Raw genomic sequence first — 22,687 nt, forward strand, 5'->3', positions numbered from 1 at the left:
TGTCCCTCACTTGTCTTTGCTGAGACACAACTTTAAAACGGTCCCTAAGCTGCACAGCTGCTGGGCCGATTCAGGAGAAGGTGCTTCCGTGAAGATGGTAGCAGTTAAAGCAGAGATTTTGTAACAATTGCTAAGTTACCAAGTTCTTGTATGACCGTGTTTGGTCATACATGAGCACGTCCATCATGGAAACAACGTTCATCTAACCATCTCATCAACGGAGCGTCTTGACGCCTGAGATCACAGCAGCAACATCCGACCCATCGCGACAGATAACAAAGACAGAGTGAAGGAATTGTAATCCCGTATAAAGAAAATGAAGCCATTGTGTAACAGCAGAAGGCGGCCGAGAGCTGATGGATATCTCATCTGTGGAGGAGCCCCTGCTGCCATTTGCTTTTAGATGTTTCCTGTCAAACCCTGGGCAGAGAAGCTTGGAGATTGGACCTTTTCTTCCCTGACAGAGCGTATTCAAACGGAGAAAATGGGTTTCACATAACCCATGAAAACCCAGGAACAATAACTGACAGTGGCATTTCACCGCGGCTGCTGCCGCGCTGACAGGGGAGGGGGGGAGGGAACGGCTGCCGCTGCCGTCCTCGGGCCAACCTGTCAGGATCTCGCCATCTGACGTCGAGGCCTGTTTGGTTAAAAAGGTGATCTCAGTTTGGGGAGATTTCATGATTAGAAGATGGGAAGGAAGAAATGAAGCTACAATGGTTCTAAAGCATCGATAATAAGAGGGAGCAGCAAAAAAAAAGTTTATCTGAAGTAGACGAGAGAAGACGCTCGCGTTGCTAACAAAACATTTACACCCCGGCATTAAAATGGCTCCTTTCTCCTGACCCAACACTTACAGGAAGACTTCATTTAATCAAACCCGGGGGAAATATTTTACATACGGTTCATTATATTGTTTTAATGTGCTGCGAAAACAGCCCAGAGCCATGTTTTGAAAAAGTCTAAATATTTCTTATTATCTGGTTACAGCTGACGTGTTTATTCTTTGTTTGATTTGGACCGGAGGGCATTATCGAGACAGAAAATAAACAAAGTAATGAAAGTGCAGGCTACGGGACCCTTAGCTGTTAGCATCGCGCTAACAGAGGGGAAAAAAGCCTAACTTTTTAAAGAATTATGCGACGCCACGCCTGATGCCCACATTTCTCCCCCTACTGTCAATTTCTGCATAGGAGGCGTGTGGCTCCTGTGACCCTGATTAATTAAGTTGAGCTCAGAACGACACTCAGATCATTCTGGGATGGGACCATGTCTGGAGAGGGAAGGAGCCTGGAATATGATTCAACAGGCTAAATGTTCCTAATGTGGAAGGAGCTGCGACACGTTGGTGTCAGCTAACACAAATGTAGCAAAGAGCCAAAGAAAGTGGCAGCAAAGCGCCCAGATCGCTGCTGCCTCCAGACGCCCTTCACAGACTTTGTTCCATCACGTGTGACCACAACAATAGTTTAACACCCCCCCCCACACACACACACACACCCCAAATAAAGACTCCCAAAACCTGCATCTCTTGACTTCAGAATTCAAAAACAATCCTCCAATGAACCCTGACCAATTCAACCCCATAATGGCTACTTAAACGTGGTGTTCTAGTGCCTCTCCTCCCACTGAGGCAAAGTTAGCTGCATTGTTAGTCATCAAAACACTCAGGAAAGAAAGAGAATAACAGTCCAAATAAATGCGGGAAATTAACAAATCCCCGCTGAGCGCAGCCGCAGAAATTTAATGGACAACTTAAGCCGTCGTCTTTAAGGAGCCGCTGCAGGCAGAACAGCGTGTGCGCATCTCTTGCGGGACAATTGCGGGCCGCGGTGCGCTCAAGCGGCTGGAATGGCCCCGTCCTTTAATTTTTCAAGGCCTAAAACGAGTCGCACGATAAGAAATCAAAATGTCAGCGTTCCATGATTTATGACACGACCTTTAATGGAGATGATAAAGTTGGTAGATTATGTGTCAGCGTTTAACTCACGAGGATTTGCCTGTGCGTCAGTGTACACCCACGTAGCCTTCTATAGTCACATGCTCGCTCTAAAGGAGTTATTATTAGACAGGAAGCCACTGTTTGGATCTAGAGAGGGATCGCTGATGGAACAAATGCTGCATTTCAGACCATAAGAGCCACGTTGTCTGATGCGTTTTATGCGTGAAGTCGCGTTTCCAAAGAGCTTCTGTGCGCTTCCGTCAGACCGCGCTAACAAAACACAAGGACGCGCAAAGAAAAGCGGCGCAGAGCCGCAGTGGAGCAGCTCTCGAACCCCCAACATCGAATCCAGCGCGCTGCTTCATTGAAACAGACCAATTATTCACAAATCAAAGTGCGGATAAAAAAGGCGGCTCATGTTTTCTGTTGCAGTTTTCCTTCCTTGATATTTTCCTGAGGGGGATTTTCAGGGAGCGTGGGTGGTTTTTCTTTACGGTGGCTCTGATGGAGGCTCGGAGAGCTGATGAAATTACAAGAACGCCGCTCTGTCTTTAAAGCTGCGCGTCAGCGGCTTCAATTTGACGTCTCACAGATTCGTCTGATGGGATCGGGGTTTTATTTTGGTTTTTTTCACCTATGTGACAGAAGTGACTGGTCAAATTCCCCCCAAAAATCTCTCGTTTCGCGTCAAACATCTGTTTCCCGCAGGGGCCTGTCGCACGGAATTAGAAGATAATTGAGAAAATTTCCACAATTAATTGCTGATGACAGGGGAGGGCTATTAAATTGGACACCCTCTGAGCAACTAGACTATAAGTTGTCATAAAAGAAAGAACCTCCGCTACAGATCTCCTCCCTGAACTGGAATCACAGGCAGACAGACAGACAGAGAGACAGGGAGACAGAGAGACAGACAGTTATGTGATCGGCCTTCTCTGACTGGAGCTGTCAACCTTTACGTGTTCCAACAGTCTTCACAGCTGAGCATCATTACGCACTCAGGAACGAAATCATTCCTCATGTCTGTGGTTGGGAACGTGTCTTCCCCCCCCCCCCCCACCCCCACAGAGGCGTATTGATGGCAACTGTCGGGCGCAGCGATCGTTACCGGATCTGATGTGCACATCAGAAATGTCAGTCATGTTGTCACTCTAATAACAGCGGCTGCGTCGGCAGAAGAATCTCCCGGCTGAAGCTTCTGGCATCGCTTTTTGACGCTTCTCGCTTCCTCTGTGTTGACAGGGAAACGCTGCGGTGATAAGAGGAATCCTAATTGTTTCCTTGATCCACAGGACTGAAGGAGGCGGACCGGAATAGATCAGAGAACACTCAAGTCTAATTTTAGTCCACAAGGTAAATGAGAGGAAATGTTGGGGCTTTTTATTTTGGGGGGAGAATGAAGCATTTTAGTGGACTAAAGACGTGGCTTCTGGAGCTATTTTGGCATTCTGAGGGGTCTGAGATGGAACCAATGACCTTTGTATCAGGTAACTCTTGTTGTTACAAAGGCTAATGGAAGAAATATACCGGTGCTTGAAGGATTTTCTCTGAGTTATTTTTTTTTCTTCTGTGTTTGATCATTTTTGAACATTTGAAGAAAATGCGACAGCGCGAAGGTTCAACGAAGAAAAGATCTGAAACTCGCATCCTATCGACATCAAATACACACACAGCACTTGTTGGAGCATCTGGGGAAATAGATAAATGCTTTTTGGGGAGAAAATAAAAAAATAAAAAAAGTCCTAGAATTTCCGGGAAACCAAAGTGAAACGTCCTGGAAGGAAAGCGTGGGCAAAATCCCAAACAGGAGGCTCGTCCGTCATCCGTGATGTGTGGCCGCTGACCTCAGTTTAACATCTCATCTCAGATCACTTCAGAAGGAGCAGAACCCCCCCGATCTACGGTGGGCTATTGTGCAATGCCCGTGTGACTCGGCCCTGGGTTAAAAATTTATTTAGCCGAAACGGTTATGGAGGAAATTACATTATTCATCAAGCTGGAGATTAAAATGCTGTATGAAGCCCGATCACTCTCCAGGTCTTGCTCCCTGAACCGTTCCACGGAAATATCAAAACGCTCATGTATTTTTCACATCGCCGCATTTGTGAAGCAAAATGGAACCCTATTACCCGCCAGCCTGGATTGGTGCAGCCCTTGGAGCTGCGTCACTTCCGGTTATTTTACCATCTCCTTCGGCGGGCGTCCGCCATCTTGAGGAGATGTGGCCGTTGAGATTGGCTCATTGGTGGGAGCAGCCAGGGACGGAGCAGTCAGTCAATCGACAACCCACAAAGCTAAAAGATCCACGGAAGCACCGACGTGATGCTGCGACGCGTATGGGGGAGCGGTGGGGTGGGCTCAGGGATCACATCCTCCACCACAGCAGAAGACTTCCCCACTAAAGAGGGAAGAACCTCTTAGAGGAATCTATCAACATCAGGATCAAGCAGAGCGCCAAGGAGAACAAGTGGCGTTTCCGGCTTTCATGTGCCGCGTCATCACAGCCGGCTCCGTGTTGCAGGGCGATTTCACAGCCCAGATGAAAGAGGAGGAAGCCGGGGGGGGGGGGGGGGGGGGGGGGGGGGCATCTAACATCAGAGGTGCCTCCCGCCTGTGAATGGATCTTCTACAGGGGCCACACGGCAACGCTGCCAGACAGCAAATGGCTTCGCAAAGCCATAGTAAAATCAGCTTACCACGCTGCCCCAGCATCCAAAGGGGAACACACCACCGAGGGGAACACCCCCCCCCCAAACACCCGCTGAAGGTGCGATAGAGCCGCCCGTCGGGCAAACAGGAGGCAAGCTGAGTGTTTAGAACTTGTTTTTAGTGCATTACAGCGGCGTGAAAGAACACCCCGAGCCCGTTCCGCATCTGCGCCCGGCGCCGACTTATGTTGCATCATCGCCCCTTGGGTAAAATGTGCTCGACGGCACTTCAGAGTAACTTCAATGGAAAATCCTTCCGGCAAATATGTCTAATCCATACACAAATCCCAGGCTTAGGTTTTAAAGAATATGCTTAACCTGGCTTGGAACTCAAACCGGTTCCCACCAGTCGTGTTCGGCTTCGTCCAGGTCGCTCTCTTAATTGACCTCGTCACATTTTTCCCGCCGTGATGATCGGCAGCATTGATTCACCTCACTCGGCCCAGGGCGCAATAGCACGACACGGCCACGACACATGAAGAAACACCACTTTGTGGGAGCTTTTCACGCGTTCCTTTTGGTTTGGGCATTGATCCTGCTTCCTCACATAAGAGTTGTACGTTTCTGGGCTTTTCTATTAGCACCCAGCCATTTCTGTGGGTTCCTGTGTGATTTCAATCATTTCTGCGCTTCTTTTATGATGTGTTTTAGCGAGTGAGACTAAAGCTGTGCTCAGAGCAGGTGTTAGCAGGGATTACCGGCCACGGTGCGCTGCCGCACTCTTTTAAAGTTTACAGGGTCCCTCAGATGGAGACAAAATCAGTGCTAATCTTTTAGCTAAACCGAGGAGTCACCAGTCGGTGGAGAACTCATTTAAAATCTGTACCAGCACCACAGAATTCCCCCCCCACTACCCTTCACTGCGGCAAACTTCAAGAACCTCAAGCAGCATCAAATGAAGCCAGGAGAGACAGAGTGGATTTGACAGTTTTATGTTTTATATATAAATTAAGGATTTATACATTGCTGATAAAGAAAAAAATACAAAACATTTCTTAATCTTACATGACATTTACATGTGGAAATCTTACACATAGTCAATAACTTACAAATGCTTTACTTGCGTAAAAAATATATCTCTTTACAAAAGTATTGTAATATGTACATATTCAAACACGCAGGATTCTTTTATATGAGAACGATTGTGTGGGACATTTAAAAGCATTCTACTCTAGTCCGACGTGCGGCTCGCAGGTTTTTGACCAGGTTTTGCGCTTCTTTTCGTAGCCGTAGGAAACGCGAACTTGCAAAATATATTACATATGGGAACATGGGACGCCTCGCCGAAGAATGCCACGAGTATCAAAACTGTATAAATGTACAAAAGGAAACAGTGAGGACAGGAATCAGTGGTACAAAGTCTGATAGCAGCGGTCGCTGTGTCCCATCACGGCTGGCCAACATGCACAGGTATGAAAGGATGACGCCGCTCGGCTAACTGCGCAGGTAGATATTACACCAACGGATGTTTTATCAATGCAGGAAAACTTTTTTTTTTAATTTCTTCTTAAACGTATATGCCCATACAATATTCAAGGCACTGTAATGACTGGAAACATGGGGGGAGGAGGGGCGGCCTACTGCAGTAACACCTGTCGCTCATGTTGTGCAAATTCCTGGTGTGGTCTGTACATTTGTAGGTAGAAGCTGATGCGTCACAAACACAAGTAAACCACGATCTGTTGGGGGGGTGGGGGTCAAAGCAGGAGCACCCATACTGTTCTGGTGCAGGACAGTGCAGGACAGGTCATTCTGACTTGATGACTGCACGTCTGTCTGCAGAAGAACGCAATTAGAGCTGAACAATACTTCAGCTCACCGAGCTGGGAACTCCTACTTTGAGGCTCCAGAAGCTAAATGGGGCTATTTCACTTTACTTTGGGGGCAACGACGATACACTAAGAATAAATATCTCTAAATAAATCAGCTTTAGAACCACATTTAGGATGTCAGTACAGCCTCACTGAGCTGTACTGAGATATTTAAAAAAGAAGCTGAAGACTGAAGAATATACGTCTTGTGATGAAAATATATAATTGTCAGAGATTCTGCCCCGACAGTCAAAGCCCTAGCATTCCCCACGGCCCTCAGAGCGCTGTGCTGCCTTCAGTAATTAAATCCTCGGCCATATATTGTTCCTGGAGGCGGCACCATCCAATTAAGAGGTAAAATTGACCATCCATGTTTATCCAGACTGCAGCACTGACCCTGTTCTCAGACGCATGGGTTCTTTTCTCCATCCTCGTCCTGTCACACACCCTGCTGCTCGGAAAATAGACTTAAGCTTAAATTGATCTACTCACAGTCGAGAGGTTCCCCACTTAGACAAATAACTCTTTAGAATAAAGGTGACGGCAACACAATTAAAGTCATCTCAATCTAGGCTGTGGTCTTTTTTTCAAAAACGAGAAGGAAAAAATACATTTTTCATTTGGCATTTTAAGTAACCTTCTATATTTTCTCTCCAGAGCATAAAATACTCTATTTTATCTATATGCCCGAGGCTCTTTTATTCATAAAGAAACACTCACAGAGTGCAAAGAACACTTCTCTTCACAGAACCACAGAAAGATCTGAGTGCTCCATCTTGCAGTAATCGCTGAGATTCTGCCTCTGATGCCATTAAAGTCTTGCTGAAAATGTGCTTTGTGTTTCTGGACGACTCTGTGTCTTTATTGTGTGTCGTCAGAAACGGGGACATACTGTGTGTATTTGTGTAAAGAAGCCATGAGAAGTTACCTTTGTGTGTTCTATTCTTCCCGTCTTTGACTCACACTTAAACATCAAACCATGGTGCAGATGGTGTTGAGATTGGGGTCAAAGCGGACAACTTTCCCCTCGGCCGCCTTTGTGTTAGTGTTGTACATGGGGTTCTCAAACGTGGCCTGTCCGTTGTTGTTCTCGTGGACGGAGCATCCCGTGTACTGCGCTTTATCTGTTTTTCTTGGGGGGGAGAGAAGCAAGAAAGGTTGTGCATTAGACACTTTCCCAATTACCCAGCTCCCCTCCAACCCAGCACCCATGTTTCCATTATCCTGCTGTGGACAGCTGCGGTAGGTAAATGAGGCTGAATGGTAATTATTGTGGAAAAGATGAGTCAGAGGAACTGCACGCCACTTCACTGGAAGCTATCATAATGAGAGCAAAATTTGCATGTCACAGGCTGGATGAGAGAGGACTCCTGCGGTTCATCTGCAGCATGTTGCATGTTATTCTCATTAAAAATGCAGCTGTGCGATGGGGTCACGTGTTGAACCACGTGCAGCTCAGCAAGAGGTGACGCGAACAACGTTGTACCAGCAGCAATTTCTCGAGCGTCAGCGCTCAGGTAGCTAACCTCTACAGGCTGGAGACGCTACATACCGCTGTTTGTAGAGATAAAAGCCGAGGCCTGCGAAGATCAGGGCGAAGAAAGGCACGAGGATCGCGACGGCGACGGAGCTGCTGTTGGTGGAGCCGCTGGGGTCGGGGTCAACGAGCGTTACGTTTTCCCTCACGCTCAAACCTGGCAGAGAGAAACATTATGATGAGTCCAAAGAAACATTTAGAAAGATGCCCGCGAAGCGAACGAAATGTGCAAAATACGTATCATGGGCGGGTGGCGACGGCGACGACGATGATGATGGCAATGATGGTGATGATAATGAAGAGGAAGGTGATGAGCAGTCGGGGACGCAGCTGCCAGTTGATAAAGGCGACAACCGTAATGATCGCGCAGATAATGATCGCCGCGACTGCGATAATCTCGTTGGAGACAATCACGAAATGATGACAACAGGAATGTTGAGCACAAAGAAGTGAAGGACGATGATGTGCGAGAGAGTAATCCACTTTGTGGCGTGTGCCTGTGGCCGTAGGTGGCTGACAGCGGGTATTAGCAGCCACGCTTATATGTACACTGTCAAAACAGGGCAAATAATGTGTAGCGTTATGGTTTGAAAATGAGACGCAATAATGGGTTGACTTTTAGAAACACTGTTGCCATAGCAATAGTACTGTATGTTGGAATTAACCAGTTTCAACCAGTCCAGAATTCTCATAATTCCGGAGGAAACAATAGATCTTGTTTGAAAAGGAATAAATGTTTGAATTTCACACCTTCAAATGTTCAATTATTTTACGCACGTGCTGGAATTCTTAAGCAGTCAGAAAGTTTTAAGTCATTTTACAACATGGCAGGCCCAGGCCGCTCTACTGAATAAATGCATAAAAGCGTATCTATGACTCCCATTAAAGATGAAAGTTTTAATGCGGGGTAATAACAGATTATGATGCTGCCTTTAAATTAATGTCCTCAACATATGGGCTGCAAAACAGATGAGAGGCCCAGCAGATCGTGTTTGTTGCAGTGGTTGACCATTAGTGGATGATGTGTTCAGGGTCCTACAGAACAACGGTACTTTATCCTTTCTTCCTGTTCCAGGTCAAAAGTGATAACAGTGGTTAAAGGCCACAGGCCGTAGCATGCCGATGTGGTCACACGTGGGACAACACTGAAGGTGAGATCGTTCCATCTTCTGTGGGTGTGATGTGAAACTGTGTCGCTCACACTGGTCTTGTCCCTGCATCTCCTGCCTGTTTCAGTCCCTCCTCCTTTAGCATCTTCACCTCCACTCTTGCAATCTCTTCAGCTCTGCAGGATTCTTCCTTTTTTTCCCCTCTGTCTTGCTTCTCTCACAGCCGCAAAGCTCTGCTGATTTCCTCGAGTTTCTCCGGCACTGATTGTTTGTTTCTGCCCCTCCTCCACTTTCATTTCCTTTGGCTCTTCCTCACCCTTCTTCCATTATTTTAAACTTGTCCAGGATGTTGTCAGTTTGGATTTTGGTTTCACGGTGTTCTGTTTTTTCCCTCCTCCTCACTGCTGTTTCTTTACAACAATAAAAATAAACCATTTTGGGTCGTTTCAGTAAAACTGGATGAGTGAGTTATGGATTTTACTACCATTATTAAACACACTATTATTAATAATTCATACTCATCGTACTTATATATGTTTAGTGAAATTATTTGCTGATTCAGGCTCTAATGAATTGTTTATGACTCATTCACACATGCAGCAGCATAGGGAAATACCAGCCTACAGAAATGATCCAAACATGCATATTTCACAGGCTCTATTAAACATCAGGGGCCTCATTTTAACTGCAAAGTGGCACATGTGGCTACAGCTGGATGGTAGCCTCGGGTACATCAAATTATAGTCTCGGCATTAAAGGAACATAATGTCTGTGTTACCCCCACAAGAACGGTGATTCATAACCAGATTGTTATGAATCATTTTAAGAAGGTGAGTGAGCAAACGGAACAAGCTGCATCACCGACGTCGTCGTCAATGTCTGTCGTCGGAACAACAGGAATATATTTGTGATGAATTATCCAAGACATTTTAAACGCTTTTGAATGAATGGGACGGCTTATTCCGCTGAATCTCCCATCCCTCCAGGATCGTACTTCCGACTCGTGTAATGACAACATGTGTGTCCAATAGATCTTTGACGTAAAATTCAGAAATCGGCAAAATGCAGGCGTAATTATGCCCCATAGCAACCTGTCAGGAAACATTTACATCATCAAAAGAGATGCTTCCGGGGCACCTACGGCCTCGTTACGCTCTTGGTACGGGGACAAATGGCTCCTCCCCCCCACGCATATGGTTCATACTCATTCAGCCCGATTCAGGTTGAAATAACATCATGTTTTTAAATACAAGAAAAGTGGATGAAGACCAAGATTAAGAACTTTGTGAAAATACACCTACCGAGTCTCTGTAGTCCAAACTGTCCATAGTCTTTACCCTGTATGAAGCCTTGGAACACGTAGCTGCCTCCATCGGGCTCAGCTGAGACCTTAAAAGCAGAAGAAATGACAGCATTCATGCAATTTCTTAATTAAAAACTAAATTTTCTTTCGACATCATGGTCTACATCTGTTCCCCACGAATCAGAAACTATTCCTATTATATTTAGCACAAGATGGAGACGATCTGTCAGGCTGTGTATCAAAATAACACCTTTGATTTTCAAAAACCTTCTCCAGAAACAGTGCAGCCTGTTATAAATAGCCCGGCTGGGTTCAGTCAACTGTCAGACAGAGTTAGCAGGCGGATCTTTGAGGCTATTTTAGAGGATGAATTTGAATTTCAGCATCAGCTGTTGCTTTGGAGTCGTCGCTGCTTCCTCATGTGTCTGAGATTATTCAGCAAATTTGACATTAAAACAGCGGTGAATGTAATATATGAAAGGGTGAACGCAGCACTTTGACTGGTTATAGAAAATGCTCTATAATTAGCCCAGTTTAAAATGAATTGGATATCTGACCATTTACAGAGCAGTAAAAAAGCTGTAAAAACTGCATCAGATAATAAATATTACAACAATATCCACATTATTTACTGATAAATAACTAACATCCTCTCCATAAATAAGCACAAAGTCAAAAAGAAAGATAGACAGATGCTGTTTCCACTTAATTTCTGACCAGCTGCACAAATTCCAGAGTAAACTCACAAATCCATCCATTGCCCAGGACTCATCAGTAATCCTGCTCAAGGAGCTGTGGGCCAGCGCTCTCATCTGGTATCGGAGCAGCATTAACCGTGCCTCCTGGCGTTTGTATACTCCTGCAATATAAAGGCCGAGAAGCCATGTGAGGAGATGAAGCAGTACAAAAGCGGGAAGCAAAAAAAGAGTCAATGATAAAACCCAAAGGGGCGAAACGGCAGTCGGAGCAGAGGAGGAAGCCGAAGGAGGTGTTGGAACTCGTGAGTGAGCCTAAAGTGAGCCCAAACTCGCGCATCTGTCTTTAAACCCAATGTTTATTTTACACTGAGGTGAGGTGATTTGGTAGTTGACCGATGGATGTGAACCGTGGATGGATATGATTTATAGATGTCTCACCAGAGAGCAGAAACTCCACACTACTGTCGGCTACAGTTGCATTGACTTGTCCTGAAGTGCTGTTGAAGCCGGAGACGGTCAAAGTCAGCGGCTGTTTCTGGCCTTTGTAATCATACGAGCCCTTCCAGTGGAAGTCAGGAGCGAAAACATCATTGGGAACTTCAGCAAAGAGAAGGATTTGAGTTAAATAGCGCAGAAAAAGTCATCAAAACTGAACAGATGATGAAACTTTCTTTATAAGATGCATAAAATTAACATTGGCTTTCTTAAACGCATGCTAAATACCATCACCCACACTGCAGATATGGTAATGAGACGTGCAGCTGCATCAGCACATCAAACAGCAATATTCATTTCATCTGAGCACAATGCCCCTGATGTTATTCAACACAATTGAAGACTTTTCTGGAAGTCATATCACTGAATCTCATCTCCGAGCTCTTGAAACTGTTTAAAGTAAACCTCTGGTACACTTTAACAGCACCTCTGGTTTAGATATTGACAGTATGTCACTACTTTATGAGCTCCTTTACATTGGAGGCACAATGAAAGAAAGTCCACATTCTACTGTGTATCCCGGTAGCAGACCACACCTAACAATGGAATGACAAACTCAGCAGACAAAAATCCCTTTAATTCCCAAATGTAGCCTTTCTGTGAAAAACCGAGCCAAAAGTCTCCCACTTTTCGGGGAATTTTATTTCAAATGGATTGTCACGGCGTGGCACAAAGAGACCAAACCAAACAAAAAGCCATATAAAATACAAAGCTGAGGCACATTTTGGCAGCTGACCCGAGGAAATCACACTAAAAGTGGGCAGACTTTGGCTCTTTTACAGAATCACATATTATCCTAATGCTCTAATGCTCAGTTCAAACATGATTATCATGATGACACCATCTTTGATTCGCATGAGCATAAAATGAGCTGAGAGACATCTTTGAATACTGTGTCACGGAGCCCACGGACAGTCAGGCAGCCTACATTCCAAATGTTGCCACATCCCAGCTATTATATACATCATCTAGAAATCCAGACACGTAAAAGCTTGTTGCATAAAGAGCAAATATGACTACTTGCTTTGACTCATTTTAATTAGAAAAAGATATTTTTCCATTTCCATTCAAATGTCACTAAATTGTGCTATCTATTATCTTTAAGTCTTATTTGATCTAACATCATACTTATGTACATGTCTGGAAAGGCGACCAAGTTCGCCAAAAACAGCAGTTTTATATAACACTGTGGATCCTGGTACAGTAAAATGCTGCACAGATACAGATCTACACAGAATACAATGACACAAAGCCTTTAAAAAGGAAGGAGTTGCTGCAGCCGACAATGTCGCATTGAAAATACAACTTTTTCTGGGGAACAAGATTCAGTGTTCTGAATTGAGCCATGGAGGGGGAAAAAAGTGCTGGGGTAAAGAACGGCAGCAGACATTCATCATTGTTTTTTTCTCTCAAAAGAACCACCGAGTGATAAGTGAACACCTCTGTGGCTCTTGGACTTTAAAAGTCCCTGAGACGAAGCTCATTAAAAACAGTTCCATGCAGGTTGCTCGGTGCTCCTGCTGCAGTCAGCCACTCAGCTTAAATGGAACAGGGAAGTGTTACATAGTGGATCAGCCCAGCACAGATGTTCGTTATTGTTCATCATATTGGGGGAGGAGGGCTGCATAATGGACAAATGGTCACCGAGGGTTTTGGATTTGCCATTAAGGATTTATTTAAGTGCACAGCAAGACACTTAAAGCTTCTGGAAAGAATAGAGATGCATCAATGGTCAGTGGAAGGCGATCCATTTAGGCAAAAAAAAAAAAAAACCTCTTGTGCATCACTTTTCAGACATTTACGAGAGCCTTTGACACAGATTTATGGTGTAGAACACAGAATAATCGGCACTGTGGCAGATATTGGAACTTAAAACTCCACTGCTCACAAAATCAAGCCGAACCCAAACCCCGTGAAACAGCATAATCTGCCCAGGAACAGCTGCAGGTAAACACACCTGGCTCAGGTCCCAATCACTCACAGAGTGTTGATCGAACCGGCTTCCTTTTATTTTGATTGGAAAATTCCGCAGCGCTTCCATTATGATTAGTCCCCGTTACCTCCGCTACTATAGGGGTTTTCTGGCGGGGGTTGTTGCTGCTGTCGCTTTGGACAGCTAAATGTTGGATTTCAACAACAACAGTAGACTCAGGCGCACTCGCACACATGTTTTCCTGCTGAACAGATTGTTGGTATACTCACCATCTATTTTAGGGCTCGGGGTCCCCGCTACGGCTTTGACGGTTTTCTCGTGCGATTTGGAGCCGGCTGTAAAGGAACATAAATATGCATGTAAAGATTAGGTGATAGACAGTGCGGTTTAATTATGCATGTGTGGATGGAGGATGCTGGGACTAAAATTGGAGCCTGCTTTTAAGTTTTCCAACAATTTGTTGGCTCTCTGGTGGCTCGGTTGTTGAACAGTGACAAATCAAAACACAAGAACAAGCAATGCTACCAGATTTGCAATTAGTTGTAAAGATGACAGACAATGTGATTTTAGCATGCTAGGGATAAGCAAGGAGGCTTATTTTTTAAAAATATTTTTTCCCCTCTTCCGCAGCTTCCTTACAAATACGTTTGTTTTCTTGATGTGGCTTTGCACTACTCGGCAGATCAGTAAGATTAATAGAAACCACTGAAATGGAAGAAGTGGAGTAAATATGTATGTAAATATGACCAGCTCTGCACCAATTTAAACAGTTAAACCATCTTCATAAGCGACAACAGAGACCAGACCGTATTTATAGCTGATAATTGCTTTAATTAGATTTTAAATCAATGAGCCGTTTCCACGTGTGTCATATTCCAGGTAGTCACAGGCCTCCTAACCACGTACCTCTACAGACGGGAACCTTGCCAGTCCAGCTGCCGTCGGAGCGGCAGACACGGTGCTCGGAGCCCCCCGACAGGAAGTAACCTGGCTGACAGGTGTAGACCAGGACGTAACCGTAGGCTGGCAGGTCTATCCCCGCCACGTCAGCGTTGGCTGGGCTCCGGGGCTGTTTGCAGGAGTGTGCTGGAGATGGAGCAGAGTGCAAACCGGTCAGTACACACACGACTAAACACTCAGAAAGGATAATTAGGGAAAACAAGAAGAGAAAAACAAAGCACTAAAGCAAAACACTTGGGCATTATGAGAGCACGTTGTTATTACAGAGCATATTGATATCAATTTCTTCTAGGTATGAAGATGAAAACATGTTGTAGGCAACAAAACAGCAAAAAACAGCTCTAATAAATGACGATAATAAGGATAAAACTAACTGTGGGCTAGATTTGCTGTATTTTTTTTTGCAATTCTCAACTAAAACAGGACTTGGCAACACATTTGACCACGGTGCCTGGAGCGCCCGTGAAGACAGCTGAGGGCGAACGTATGGTCGATCTCCAGAAAATGTTTTCCATCAGGATGATGCACCCTTCACTCGGAGGGTCACTTATGGACACAGAAGACAGACAGGCGGACTGCTGACGGCAGTAATTGGCAAATGGGAGGCTTTTAAGTTCAGCTCCTGCCCTGCACACCAGTGATGTCACGGTCAAAAATATCATCAATAAATTAAAACTCTGCGCCTCCATAGGAACAAATCAACTTTTACTCCTTTGCAACTTAACGGCTCATCCTATAGATTTCAAATATAGAGGAAATCGTTATAAAAAAATGATTGCAAAGCTGCTGAATTGGAAAGATGGGAATGAAAGCTTTTATTGTTGTTTTCCCCAAACAGATTTCTAATTACAGCCAATATTCAGTGTTTCTCTTCAACTGTGAATGGTCTTTTTTTCCCCCTTCCCCATCAACCATCTCTCTACAAAACAAAAACAAATTAAAAAAAATGCAAATACAAGAGCGTCACCAAAGCAGCGAGTGTTTGAATATTCAGGCTTTGAGGCATCAACAATATTGCAATAATAGGAAATTATTTTCCAGCTTTGAAAGAAAGAAAAAGTAAATGCTGCGAGCTGTCAAAAGAACAAAAACCACAATGGCACCTGGTTCAGTGTGCTAAAGTGGCGTCAGTGGCACGACAGGAATAAAACTGCAAGTCCTTCACTTCAACAAAAGTGAATAAAACTGAAGAACTTTGTCCTGCTGAATGACGATTTCCACTGATTTTTGACTCACAAATGCATCAGAGCATATAAATGCGCCAGAAAGTTAAACAGACACGACAATCCCGCAGAAGTCCTAGATTCCCGATTCCATATTTATAAGCAGGAGCCTCAGTAACTTAGCATTCGGCAGGAACCCCGGCTGAAATAAGCACGGGGGCAGCGGTGGAAGTCGCCGGTGCGTGCCGCCCAGAGCTGTGCCTTGATGAAAGCCAATGTGCTATTTTTCCCTCACCGAGAAGAAAAGCGTCCCGGTGCTGGGGGATTGGAGACCGAACATCTGGAGATCTGCATAAATAACCACAAAAACAAATGTCTCTTCTGGCCTGCTGCACGTGGCTACAGAAGCCATTTTAAAGTGACAAACTGTCAGCAGATGTCCGGACTGTCGGGTCTGTAGACCGTGAAAGCGGAGACAGTTACAAGGCAGCTGAACTGTTGTATCAAACGCACGTCGGATCGGCCTTCACGTCTAGTCGACAGTCGTGTTTATTTACGCTTCAAACAAGGCACGGGGCCTCGCCACTGGTGCCGCGCTCGGTCTCAAAAGATGTAGCGCTTTCTTCCCGTCACACAGCAGCCTGGAATATACTCAGCTCCAAATTGGCATCGGCCACAGAGGTGCAGTGCACCGGTTACAAAATCAGAAACGGGCACGGGAGAAAACCCCTCCAAGAGATTTCTTCTCATGGAAAAAATGAAAATATTGACTTTCTAAAATTCTTCCTAGATCTTCTTGCGAGTGTCCAATCCTGCCTAATGCCTTTAGACACCAGGGGGCGGATGATGGTTCATCACTGTCCCCGTTAAACTGGCTAGAATACTGGGAATTTACTGTGGACAGATTTAAAAGTTAATGTGACAGTCCTCTAAATTTCTGCTTTAACCTGCAGTGAAAGACTGGTTTTACAGCAACATTAAACCAGTTTCAGCAGCCTTCTGGTGACAGAACACAGGAATCACAAAGTTTTTTTTTCCAAATTTGACTTTGTAGGCATTGGAACATACTAGGCAATGGATGAGAGCAGCTATGGAAATCTGTCAATCCAGGTGAGTACAGAGGCTGGGAAAATACAGAGAAGCACTTCTGAATGAGGTCCAGACGGCCTGTCAGGCTGCCATTTCAGTGGGAGGCTTTACAGTATCACGTTACACGAACGCTGGGAAATATGTTGTTCTCTGTTACCGACTGTGAAAATAAACATGGCTGCTCAGACGCTTTTTGGTGGATTCCAAAGTGGATGATGACAGGAGCCTCTGACTGGGTTTCTGTGGAACACTTGGATTATAAAAACATAAAACAACAGCCTGGTTTGTGGGGAAATAGTGGCGTTTCATTCACTGGAAAAGGGGCCTCATCAGGAGAAGCAAATAAAGAAGGCGGCGGTAAAGAGGACAGAAGCTGGAAACACAACAAGCTGGATGATTTTCAGGCCGGTTGTCAGCGTTGTGCTCTCAGGACTGTCTGTGTCCTCAGTTTCCACCACCCGGATGAAAGAAGCGGAAAGAGGGATCCAACAGAGACAATTGCACTGTCTCTGCATTACGCACAGTCGGGGTAATTCCACCTACAGCAAGATAAGGGGCTCTTCCATCTTTATGGGTCTTCATTTGTAGCCACCGCTAAGTTTCAGTGTGCATTTCTAAATGTCATATTTAAGAAGCGTCTAGTTAAAATGTCAAGCTCTGTCTCTCAGCTGTAAAATGGACTTCTGAAGGAGTTGATTGGCAGCGTTGGTCTCCTACTGGATAGAATCCTTTAAAAACGGCACCTTTATTAAACACCTTTTACAATGCCGGTTGCATTATTATGCATTAGGTTTCCTCTGAGGAGGACAAACTCATTGAATTTCAAAAGAAGGTGCTTGAAGCAATGAGATTTTTCATTAGTTGTTTATCTTTATTTATTTATTTTTGCCAAATTATCGAGCCCATTTGTAATTTTTCTCAACAATGTCAACAACAGGAAGCACGTCTCACAGGCCAAAGCCATCTCCAATATTTAAAGAAATGGCACCCTGATGAGAGGATCCACTTCATTCAAAAGGCTAATTCGCTGGCTGGAAAAGTGTAGATGCTGGTTTCAATAATAACCCTTTAAACTTGCTCAGACTCCTCTTTCGCTGTAAGCAACCTGCCATGAAGCTGACAATAAATGCCGTTAAGGAGCAGCAGGATGTGCAACCTCCTGAATCATTGCTCAGTGAGCAGAATGGCAGGATTGGGAGTCAGGAGGGATGGTGTGGTCTGCGGTGATACAAGTCCACACCAGTACGGTTGCTGGGCTTTTTTCTTTAGACAGGTGGAGCGAAGGAAGTGTGCTACCACTCATGAATATTGCAAAACTGTATATTGTGTTTGTGATAAGGTCTTGTATTAAAGCTGGAAAGAGAGTCTACTAATTCTACAGAGGTGCTGCACACTTAAACTGCACCTTGTTGCACACAATCCTACGCAGGGAGACTTTTCTTTCTTAGGGGAATTGTTTAAGACAAAGTTGACAAATATTCAGCTGGAGAGTTCAAGAATTATTATGCTGATGTGCTAATTCAAGGACTTAGAAACCATGTAACACACACACAGAATCAATGAAGGCATTAGCATTTTTCTCCCTGGTCAGCGATGTCTCTGAGAACTCATCTTGTTCTGATCTGGGGGCAGTTATGGAAGTTTGAGATTAAATGCGGACTATAATGTGATTTGAAATGCTAATACTTTCATGAAATATATTAAAAATAAAACGGATTCTACTGAGATTATGTATGACAGCTCGCATTACGATCACAAAATAAAGAAATCATGTCGAGACAGAATGACATGATCAACAGCAAATAAACGCAGTATGACATCCAGTCTGGAAGGAAAGACTGAGCTTTCTGTTTTCTCAACAGGGAGCATCCTGCTGAGAGGCCATAAGCAAATGCAGGTTAATTCAACATTATTTCAGTAAACCAAGGATAAAATAACACCCCATGCTGGCCTCCTACGGACTGTTCTGAGCCCAGTCTTGGTGGTCTATTTTCCAGTCTGAAAATACCTGGAAAGCGTCGTTTCTGTTGCTGACCATATTTTAATTATTTAGCACACGCTCTCCTCCTCTTCCCATCTGCTCCTGTGGGTTTCTCTTCTTGATAACCAGTTGGTGATACAGCCTGCTTATCTTCATTTATATATTTATATACCCCTCCAAAAACAAGACAAGACAGAAACCGAAAACGAATGACAGAGCAGCAGAGACAGCCAGGACCCGTTCCCCGGCTGAGGCCCTGGCCCGGGGGAAGTTTCCCCACCTGTAATATTGATTCACATCAAATCAGGATGTGCGAACGCCCAGTTGCAAAAGGTCAGATGTGCTCCTTAAAACACTGGCCAAGAGAACATGAAAGCTTGTGGACTGAGGGGGTATTTGAGAGTGAGAGTAAATAACGGAGATGGGCAGTGACGAGCTGCAGGAGGGCAACGGGGAAAAAAACTACACGCGACCACGGGAGGAAAAAGTTGATGAACAGCACTCACGGATACAGGTGGGCTGGACCCCGGTCCAAGTGAGGTCTGGCAGGCAGAGGCGATTGGTGGAGCCCTGCAGGAGGTGTCCCTGTTGGCACTGGAAATCTACTCTGCTGCCCACCTGTCCACACACAGACAGCAGAAAAAAGCCAAAGAGTCAATACAGAAGCCCTGCAGATGCAAATGCCAATAGGCTTCAAGCATTAAATCTAAAGAGCTCGGAAAAAAGGCCGCTCTCTGCAAAGTTATGGTTTCTTTTCCTTTTTTTGAGCTTCTCCTTTTAATGATTATCTGTAGTGTGTGGAGGCAGATGGAGACTGTTTCTGCAGGCGATGGCCCATGTTTGTGTTTTCAACTGATGCGTACCCACGAGAGCACGGCGGCTGACTTTCTCATGAAAGCACAGAGCCAAACTGTTTTCTGTTATCTGGAAAAAAAGACGTATTTTCATCCACCCTCCCAGCTGACTGTTTAAAAACAGCCTCCACACAGGACTGTCTCATCCGTTGGTGTCACGAGTTGTTCAGTAATGCGGAAAATTGCGGCGACGCGGCCATTACAAGCAGTGATCCAGATAATAAGCAGCTTCTGTTGTCATGTGGGACAAATTTCATATCAGATACTTGTCTGAATGTGGCGGAGAAACTGCTCACACTTAACTTGTCAGCGACACTCCAAGGCAACGGGGAGGGAACGGAATGAAGCGCTGAAAGCATCTCGAGGGAACTACTGAGCGCACGCCAGCCGCCATGTTATCAATACCCTTGACTGATACATTTCAGCCTTACAAACATGCTCCAGCTACAAACTGCACGCATCATTATTGACTTAGACAAGCGCTGCTGTGTGTGCTACACGGCAGCAGCAATGGAGGATTCCTACGGGTGTTACAGGAAAGCAGATGAGACGGTTGCAGATCTACATGACCTCACATAGGAAGAATAAATAACTGAGGAGCTGCATGGCTTGCACATGCATGTTCACGTACCTCTGCAACAGGTCTCTCCAGATAAATGATTAATAAAACATGACTGTGTGATCAACTGTATGGCACTGTATATCTATGATAAGTGTCCTTACTATCTACAACTACAGTGACTAACAAAGGACAGAAATTTCCAGTCATGTCCGATGGGAATTCAGACTAGAATACTGGATCAGGCATTTGTACAAATGTACCTGCTGCGTGTGATGCTAATTTTACCTTAAAGCCGGTTGTATAATTCATGAAGCCGTGTTCAGGAGTCCCTGGGTTTTCACAAGTGGTTCTTGTGGGTTCTGGAACAAAAGAGCAGACTTATGATGAGTTGAAGGACTCGCAGGTGAGGAGGGGCAACAGAGGGGCAGTCATTGGAAGTGACAAAGCAATGGTGATCCGAGGCACCGTCTCTCGGAGAGTGATCCCATTTATTCACAATTATTGGGAACTAAAAATGAGAAATCTAAAAAAAAAAAAAAAAAAGAGTTCGTCTTTGGGAGCTTAAAACAAACCAAAACAAACTCATCTGAATTAATCAGTAACACTTGTTCAATATTTGCAACAAGCTGAAAATTTGGCTCTGGGCTCAGTATTTATGTTTTGTTTAGCTTACGGTTTGTTGCTCTTCAACTTGCAAATGCTCACTTGAGCTCACTGAAACCCTCTCGTGGGGATTAAAAGGACACCATCGCAATAAAATAACCTCATAATATAGAAAGTCAAACAAACTGCCAGGTTAAACACAAGAATTACACTAGTAAACACGTTGTAATATCTGTTTAGCTGGTATTAAATCTAATCCCAAAATAAGAAAATGGTGATGAAAAATATGTACAATAATCCAGCAGCTAACAAGAAAAAACAAAAGAAAAAGCCTTGAGCTTTTATCAGTGATTTGGGGCAAAGATTGGAGGTATTCTGACCAAAGAATCATCCATCAGCCCAGCTCCAGTTTAAAAAACGTTAATCTCTCCCCAAACCATGTTAGATTGTTGCTTTGTGTCACTACAAACAGCACATCAGCTTAAGAACCCCCCCACAGTGAAACAATGGAGCAGCAGCGTCCTGCTCTGAGGCTGCTTTTCTTCTACTGGAGCTGCAGCTTTAATTAGGTCTGAGAGGATGATGAATGGCTCCAAATACTGGTCAATGCTGGCGTAAAACTGAAAGGCTTCTGTTAAGGAAGGGGAATTTGTCTTCACAGGGCGACGATGACCGAAAGGTCACCTCCAAATTAAAAACAGGAAATGCCATATAGGTGCAAAATCTATATATCGGTTAATTTCCAGTACCTATACAGCGAGGCTGAGATCCGCTCCAGGTGCCGTCCTCCTGGCACAGACGTGTGGAGGAGCCTACCAACAGGTTGGGAGCAAAGCAGCTAAATGTCACCATGGATTTGAAGATGAAACTGCGTCCTTCCCTCTGTCCTCTGGCTGGACTTCCTGGATCTCCGCAAAACTTTGCTGCAGAGGAGGGAACATGGGAAAACGAGTATTTTATACTACAATTATACTGTATGAGGTAACCCGGGGGCTGCCAATCTCTGCTAAACATGGTGCCATTTGAATGTAAAACGGCTGGGACTGTAGGAGTGGAAAGACACCTCTGCTGCAGGAAAGAGTGAGGTGACGCTGTCGCTGTGATGAAAATTCAAATTTCCAAGTCTTTCACCTCGTTAAAATAAAGAATGCCAAATCAGCCACAAAGAGGAACAACATCAATGAGTTCTGATGTCAGAAATCATTCGTGTGGGCTGCTGTTGCACCCACACAAATTCAGAGCATGAAGACGCAGTTTGAATATCCAACCTCCCCCCCTCCAAAAAAGCAAAACATTTTCTTCCAGAGCTACAGGAGCGATACAATGTCATCCCCATTTTCCCCATTTCTGTGGGCGCTGTTGTCTTTCCGGACAAGTTGTGATCTAAACTTTTTAGATTAAAGAAAGAAAAGAGTGAGGTGAAATATTCATGTCTGTGACAGAGCCCAGAGTAGCTGGAGCCATCTGCTGCCGCTGGGCTCCCCACGCCACTTGTCTGATATCACCTCCTTAACTGAGCTCCAGCCGCGGCTGCTGCAGAGGAAGCCTCGGCTACCACCGTGGCTGCTCTGTCAATTTATTGCTTATAGACGGCATAAATTATTCCAGTCAATTTGATTTGTTGTGGGGGGGGTGTAGAGGAAACGTCAGCCATTTTCAAGCCCGTGGCTGTATCTCCTCAGCCATCTTTCCAGAGTCTATCCATTTATCCGTGCAAGGACTTGTTAGCAGTGAGAAGTTCAGAAATGCCCGGTGTGGGGGAGCGGCGAGGATGGGAGTCGCAGCATTCAGTCACGCAGCCGGAGCGCGGTCTGATCGCACCAATAAAAAGGCAGGCTGCTTCCTCAGACCTGACATCTGCTGCTGTGTCGGGGTCTGGAGACGGAGATAAGTTCTCGCTTGCACTCCACGTATGGGTCAGGAATGTCCGGGAAAAAAG

General features: G+C 44.9%; 1 protein-coding gene across 1 annotated transcript in view; it reads right to left on the reverse strand.

Moving 5' to 3' along the window:
• Window positions 1-5,566: 5,566 nt before the first annotated feature.
• LOC130533193 (CUB and sushi domain-containing protein 3-like) overlaps window positions 5,567-22,687 on the reverse strand; it is a 139,564-nt gene continuing 122,443 nt past the window's right edge. Inside the window, exons 61-70 of the mRNA XM_057046426.1 lie at window positions 21,498-21,671; window positions 20,431-20,504; window positions 19,236-19,347; window positions 14,443-14,622; window positions 13,806-13,871; window positions 11,547-11,705; window positions 11,157-11,269; window positions 10,409-10,496; window positions 8,014-8,155; window positions 5,567-7,593 (exon numbers count right to left, since the gene is read on the reverse strand). Coding sequence (XP_056902406.1) covers window positions 7,434-7,593; window positions 8,014-8,155; window positions 10,409-10,496; window positions 11,157-11,269; window positions 11,547-11,705; window positions 13,806-13,871; window positions 14,443-14,622; window positions 19,236-19,347; window positions 20,431-20,504; window positions 21,498-21,671 — 1,268 coding nt within the window. The 3' untranslated portion in view covers window positions 5,567-7,433. The remainder of the gene's footprint in view (window positions 7,594-8,013; window positions 8,156-10,408; window positions 10,497-11,156; window positions 11,270-11,546; window positions 11,706-13,805; window positions 13,872-14,442; window positions 14,623-19,235; window positions 19,348-20,430; window positions 20,505-21,497; window positions 21,672-22,687) is intronic.

Source organism: Takifugu flavidus, chromosome 10, assembly GCF_003711565.1.
Source record: "Takifugu flavidus isolate HTHZ2018 chromosome 10, ASM371156v2, whole genome shotgun sequence".
In the NCBI taxonomy this organism is placed as follows: domain Eukaryota; kingdom Metazoa; phylum Chordata; class Actinopteri; order Tetraodontiformes; family Tetraodontidae; genus Takifugu; species Takifugu flavidus.